Here is a 6952-nt window from a genome sequence, read left to right as displayed (position 1 = left end):
GCCGCAGATTCCAGTTCCACAGGAGGCGACCCCATGCCGGAATAGAACTGTTCCCGGGCTGACTTCACAAGTCAAGCGGCCGGGCCTCTGGGGAGACCCTCATCTCCAACCTCTGGGTGAGTTGCCAACCACCCAGGGGCTCTGCCCCTCCCTGCAGGGTCTGGACAAGGAGCCGGTGAAGACACCGGAGGAACCCAGTGTGTGTGTGGGGGCACAGAAGGCGGGGCTATTAATAGTCATAACCTCTGGGCAGTCCCCTAACCCCAAGCAGGGGCCGGCTTCTACGCAGCACAGAAAATCCTGCCCTCTTGGGGCACCCAGAAATTCTCACACACACCACCACCGCCCCCCTCAAGACTGAAGCTATTTATTGTTGGGGAGAATTCGATAAATCAATGCATGGAAACACCTGGACCAGCGTTTCCTAAGGTGGGCGAGGGCGCACCCTCAAAGCGTGGCAAATCTAAGGGGGCACCAAAGCAGGTCCCTACAGCCGGTCCTGGATGATGAGCCCTGGCAGGGGACCGATGCTCCCAGGCAGCTGACTCAGGCCAGGTCAGCACTTCCCCTGTGAATGGCGCTATTCAGACCCTGTGTAGGGGCCAGGCCACAGACCACGCCCAGGCTGAGCCTTCTCCAGAGCTCCAGGCTCGGCTCTGGGGGCCGGTCAGAGAGGGCTGTGGTCCCCACTGTGGTCTGGGACCAAGGACAACCCTGGGTAAGCTGCCTGGCTGGCCTGGGTGTGCAGAGCCTGAGGGGAATGGGGACTCTCAGGCCTGTCTTGCAGGGGTGGGATTTCTGTCCCATTTGTAGGCATGACTGTCCACCTGCCCCATCAGCAGAGAGTGGCTCTAAGGCAGAGGGACACCAGACAAGGAGCTAGGGAACAGGGAGAGGTGGGCTTGTGGTCCTACCTATCAGACTTGCCCGGGCGCCCCCAAGCCAAACCTTTGCCTTCACTCAATGCTTAATATTGGAGTCACAGATGGGCCCGGGCTCGGCCTCTGGGGCTGGGCCGAGCTGTGACCACTGGCCCCAGGCTAGTGTCCCCTCCAGCACCTCCTCCCCCACCAGTCTTTGCCCTAGAGCTCAGCGTCGGACACTGCAACTGTCAGGTGGGCTCTTTTCAGAGGGAGGGCGGGCCACCATGAAGCCACTTCAGGTTGTCACCCTGTGGTGGATGCTACTGCTGCTGCCCAGGCTGGGGGCCACCAGGCAGGCCGCCCCCGAAGAGGGTTCCTTCTACTATGGAACATTCCCGCCCGGTAGGTCCAGTCCTGTCAGTCTGTCCGTCTGCTTGCCTTTCCCCTGGGCCGGCGTGCCAAGCACTCTGGTGTTTGAGCTTCTCCAGCAGTAGCAGGGAGGGAATCGGGAACACAACTCCATGGGCTTGCTCCGAGATCGGAGAAGCTCGAACAGAGGGGGGAATGCGGCTCAAGACTCCAGTGGCAATGTTTCCTTCTGAGTCGGAATCGATAATGGCAGAAGCTAGACAGACAGTGGGTGCTGATCAGAGGTGAGGGCGGAGGGAGGCATGGCGGGGGTTGGGGAGGGGGCCCGGAGGCACAGCCCAGCTTGGGGGTCTCTGCCTGGTCTGCAGGCTTCTCCTGGGGTGTGGGAAGTTCTGCCTACCAGACGGAGGGCGCCTGGGACCAGGACGGAAAAGGTCCAAGCATCTGGGACACCTTCACGCACAGCGGGAAGGGCAAAGTGCTGGGGGACGAGACCGCAGATGTGGCCTGTGATGGCTACTACAAGGTCCAGGTGTGTGTGTGTGTGTGTTATGTGTGTACATACGCCTCCTAGCTGGGAGGTTTTGGGGAACCCGGTGACAATGCTAACTTAGTGCTCTAACACCCCATCATAGTCAGGAAACTGAGGCCTGGAGCAGGGACAGGGAAATTCCTGGCTGAATGTGGTTCCCCTGGGGCCAGGCGTGGGGCAGTAGCCAGCCCTGAGCCAGGACCTTAGCCAAGGACTTGGGTAGCTGAAGAGTTCGTGCTGGTACCATAACCCAGAGGCTACAGCAGCCTAATTGTGAATTTCTCCCTAGCCCCTAATTGTGAATTGCCACCTCCCTCATTCTTAGTCCCTCCGCCCACCACCCATGTCCTCTCTGGATGGACTTCTAGGGAGCTTCACTCAGGCTTACCAGGCACACCCCACCTGTTGGACTGACCTGCATTTCAGGTGCCCTGTGGCATATCCCAGCAAGCCATGGGGGCAGATGGTACTGCACTTACTGCTCAGAGGGGAAAGGGCTCTCTCCCCGCAGCCCCAGGGGCTAACCACGAGTAGACCTTAGCCCTGCAGTCCTGAGCCTCCTGGTAACCTAGGTGGCCCTGCCTGCTCCCATCTCCGCAGGAGGATGTCGCTTTGCTGAGAGAGCTGAATGTGAGCCACTACCAGTTCTCCCTGTCTTGGCCCCGACTCTTGCCCACTGGCATTCGAGGTGAGCTAGGACAGATTCTCTCTAGTCCAATTGTGGCCCTCTTTGGGCCACAGCTGGTTTTGCAAGTTCTGGGTGGGAACCAGACCTGTGGACTAGATTGCAGCTAGCAGGAGCTCTGGGCATTCCACAGGGACTGGAGGTTCCACGCACGCACACACACACAGCCTCAGGGCCCAGGAACACTGCACTTCAGAAAGCCAAGGGCAACCTGCCGCTTGGAGTCCCCTTGCATTCCACCTACAGCTGACCAGGTGAACGCGAAGGGCGTCAAATTCTACAGTGATGTCATCGACGCGCTGCTGACGAGCAACATCACCCCCATCGTGACCCTGCACCACTGGGACCTCCCACAGGTGAGGGCTGTGGCAGGCCAGCCTGGCTTGGGGACCTGTCGCCACAGAGGCAGCGAGGGTTGGTCAAAGGGCTAAGGTCTTGGCTGTGGACAGGAAGGCAGGCACGCCCCTGGCCTCCACAGGCTGCTTTCAGGGGTGCCGGTCATTTCCGGGGGTAAACGTACCATTTGACGCTTTCCTAAACATTGGGCATGACAACAGCAAGGAAAACACTGTGGAGAGACGTCCTGACTAGGATTTGGTGACGTGGCATATTGACAAGCTGGCTCGGCCTTACCCCTCCCCCCCACCATCCCAACTGGAGCCAGCATCTCAGACGTGCACCCTAGTCCTGTCGAGGTGACACGTCGGGCTGTGACCCGCATGGCTGGTGGCTCAAAATCACCAGCAGCCCTGAGGGAGACAGCCTGGGCTTTCTACTCCCGTGACCAGTGGCAGTCCCGCAAACCCACGGGGCGCTCAGGGTCAGCGCTGAGGCGATGGCAGTGAGTGAGTGTCACGTCACGTCCCGCCCTCCGCAGCACAAACCTGAGCAGCTGAATGTTCCAGAGCCGTTCCGGGCCCAGAGGCCTCCTCGGCACTGCCACTCAGCCGTGTTCCAGCGACTGTCTCCTGCTCCCCACGAGGCTCAGTGGCTCGGGGCTGGAGAATGATTCTGGGAAAAGGGGCCTTCCGGGGGCCGGGGACGGAGAAAGGCTTCGGGGCATTGTCCAGAGGGCAGCTGGTTTGAAGGGTTCAGGGAGAGGGCGAGGCCACAGGGTGACTGTCGGGAGAGCTGCCAGAGGTGCTGGCTGGGCTTGGGATGAATTAGAAGCCAACTTCCGGCCTCCGCCCAGCTCACCGCCCCTGCAGCACCCGAGCCAGAGGGTGAGGCGGGCAGGGCCTATGGACTGCCATGGCCCCTTGTCGGAAGAAAGGCTCTGTCGGGGGAGAGAGCAGGCCTCCAACCCCGCCCAGGCCTTTCACGGCCAACCCCGGCGCCCCTCTCATGAGAACTTCACACTCAATGCCCCCCATGCCCTTGGGCTTCTCCTCTTGCAGCTGCGTCACGGACACGTGTCTCGGACACGTGTGTCTCGGACACGTGTCTCGAGCGAGCGCAATCCCCCTCCTGTTGTGTGCTGTCCCCGGCTGGTCTTGCTTTGATCCATCACCGCCACCGTCCTGTGCTCCCCGGGCTTTGTGAAGGGGGCTCTCTAGACACCATCAGCTTCCACCTGCGCAACCAATCGGCCCCCAAAAGCCTTTTCAAGGGACGGGCCCTGAGGACACCCGTGTCTCCTGCCATTGTCTGCTCACAGCTGCTCCAGGTGAAATTCGGCGGGTGGCAGAACAGGAGCCTGGCCAACTACTTCCGGGACTACGCAGACCTGTGCTTCGAGGCCTTTGGGGATCGAGTGAAGCACTGGATCACCTTCAGTGATCCGCAGGTAGGCCAGGTCTCTCTTCAGGGGCTTAAGCCCATGTCCCTGAGCAGAGCGCTGCTGGCCACTTCTCACAGTGCCGGGGTTCCTGCAGGCGATGGCGGAGAAAGGCTATGAGACCGGCCGCCACGCACCCGGCCTGAAGCTCCCGGGCACCGGCCTGTACCAGGCGGCACATCACATCCTTCAGGTGAGACGGGCTGGGGGGTCCTTCTGAGAAGGCGGGCCTCCACGGTCACCTCAGCCGACCCCAGGACCCCCCTGTGAACTCCCACCGTGCTCCCTGGCGCCCCGCTCCTCCTCGCCCTCCCCGAAGATCAATGGGGCCCTGGGAGCAGGCCCTGCTCTGAGAGGCTGTGGCGACTGCTCTTGGCGCTTACAGTCGGGCCCAAGGGGTGGAAATGGCTTGCCTCTGTGAGGAATGGCGACAGGAAGGAGGTGGGGGGACCACAGTGACCAGCAGCGGTGAGAAGGAGGGGCCTGAGGGGCAGCCAAGTGTCAGGGGGAGAAGGCAAAGGGGGCCGACCATGGTCAAGGGGGTGAAGGTGGAGAGGGAGCAGAGTCACGTGACTTGACAGGGTCAGCCTGGGGATACGGATGATGAGTGAGGGGCAGGGATGGCACCTTCAGAGAGCAGACAGTCGTTCCAGCAGAAGGGGACACTGGAGACACCCCGGCATAGGGCCAGGGGAGAAACTTCCCATCCCATTTGGCTGATAATTTTCACCCGACGACAACGATTCAAAGGGCAGAGTTTTTAACAATGAAGGCTGGAGGAGGAGGAGGTCCCTTGTGAGCCTTCCTAGCAGACTGGATATGGCTCGATATGACTTTGAGATGTTCCTCTTCATCAGGCAATCCCGACATGCCCAACAAGTCACGCTTCCGTTGAGTTTTCTGCCTGACAAAGGGCAGGGCAGGTGACACGCCCGTGTTGGTCGCCTGTAGATGCCCAGGTCTCTCGGCATCCTGCTGGCGTGAGGGGTGCCTGAAGGTCTTGTGAGCACCAACTGCCAGGCCCACCTCGGAGTTCTGGTGTAGTCGGATTTTTGCCAGGACTCCAGGGTGTCTACCAAGTTCCCGGGGGAAGCTGAGTCTTGGTCGGGAGAGCCCACTTTGAGAAGCACTGCTCTGGATGACCTCCCACAGCCTCAGGTGCTGAAGCGACCTTTCAGGAGCTTCTTCAGCAGGTCAGGGGTGACTGGCAGGAAATTGGGAGAGAGGGCGGATTGGCACCTTTTAGTGCCACTTCTCAAGATTGTTCTAGATGTTTGCCGTTTCCCTCGAGTACAGAACACCGATGGGGAAAACACAGACTCGGTGTTCCAGGGGATGAAGAGGGATCAACAAGGACTTCAGCAGACATCTGAGACACGGCAAATAGCATCACAGGCTGGCTTGTGGTTCAGGCCGAGTTTGCCCTTGAGGACAAAGAGGTCCCATGTCTCAGGTGGAGGGAGGTCATAGGCTGGGGTCCCGAGGGTGGACTCATGAAGGTGCTGCTCACGTGGTGTCCTAGGAAGGAGAGGGATGGGGAACGAGTCAGGCACCTCGGTGACGCCTTGCCCCTCTTTTAGGCTCACGCCCAAGCCTGGCACTCTTACAACACCACGTGGCGTGGCAGGCAGCGAGGTAAGCTTCCCCTCCCAGACATGTGCCAGGGGAACTGGGCACTCCAATCACCCTCTTCTTCGTACCTCTTCCTATAAGGTGTCGTGGGGATTTCATTGAACTGTGACTGGGGAGAACCTGTGGACATCAGGAACCCTAAGGACATCGAGGCTGTGGACAGATACCTCCAGTTCTGCCTGGGCTGGTTTGCCAACCCCATCTATGCCGGCGACTACCCTCAAGTCATGAAAGACCGTATAGGTGAGCCAAGCCAGACAACGAAACATCACCTACTGAGCTCAAGGGAGGCCCAGCCCCCAGATAACTGAGAACGGGCAAGCAACAGGGAGCAGACCCAATCCCTAGGCCTGCAGATCAAGGGTGCTGGAACTCAGAGATTTAGAACGTCTGTTTCTAGGCTTCCCTCGTTTGTCTTTAGCGGCCGTCTCCTCCCAACTCCCCTCGGTTTTATCTGCAGTGGAGAGGAGGGACGGCAGGTCAGTGGTGGGTTGATGGGGCTCCTGTGGGCTCTTTCTGTCACTGGAGAAACACTTCCCAAGTTCTAGTTTCTGGTGGTTTTGAACAGCCGACTTTGTGGTTAGCAGCCCAATGCATAACCACTACATCACCAGGGCACCAAGACTCCCATACAGAGCATGCCCCTTGTGAGACAGTGAAGCCCAGGCAGACAGCGTCTAAGCGCACCAACCTACGAGTTAGAGACATTACACCCATCCCCCACAGAGACAACGCTAACATTGGAATGGGCTACAATCTCCCATGTTCGATGGGTGATGAAACACAACATTCCAACAACTCCCCTTCCTAATTCATCAAGCTCGAATTCCACCTCTGCCACCAACTGGGCAGTGAGACCTGGACCAGGTGCTCCACGTCTTTGGATCGCCAGCTCCCGGTCGGGAAATGAAGGGATGACATGAAGCAACCCCAGAAACTGGGCCACAGCCAGTTGTGCAGCACCCTTGAGGGAGCCCTGCAGGAGGGGGCTAGGCAGCCCATAAAAGTAGCCAGGCAGCTCTGCAGGAGCGAGGCAGCAGTCCCTGTGTGTAGCGTTCAGCCTCGACCAGGTCTCTTCCATCCTACAGGTGACT

General features: G+C 59.5%; 1 protein-coding gene across 1 annotated transcript in view; it reads left to right on the top strand.

Annotated features, from left to right (window-relative positions):
* The first annotated feature begins 1147 nt into the window (after positions 1–1147).
* LCTL (lactase like) overlaps positions 1148–6952 on the top strand; it is a 12778-nt gene continuing 6973 nt past the window's right edge. Inside the window, exons 1-8 of the mRNA XM_004711999.2 lie at positions 1148–1265; positions 1601–1764; positions 2365–2452; positions 2696–2805; positions 4107–4235; positions 4324–4419; positions 5807–5861; positions 5940–6101. Coding sequence (XP_004712056.1) covers positions 1148–1265; positions 1601–1764; positions 2365–2452; positions 2696–2805; positions 4107–4235; positions 4324–4419; positions 5807–5861; positions 5940–6101 — 922 coding nt within the window. The remainder of the gene's footprint in view (positions 1266–1600; positions 1765–2364; positions 2453–2695; positions 2806–4106; positions 4236–4323; positions 4420–5806; positions 5862–5939; positions 6102–6952) is intronic.

This window comes from Echinops telfairi, unplaced genomic scaffold (genome assembly GCF_000313985.2).
Source record: "Echinops telfairi isolate 266 unplaced genomic scaffold, ASM31398v2 ScPeMD7_7475;HRSCAF=8513, whole genome shotgun sequence".
Lineage (NCBI taxonomy): Eukaryota > Metazoa > Chordata > Mammalia > Afrosoricida > Tenrecidae > Echinops > Echinops telfairi.
This window is presented reverse-complemented; position numbering and strand designations above follow the sequence as displayed.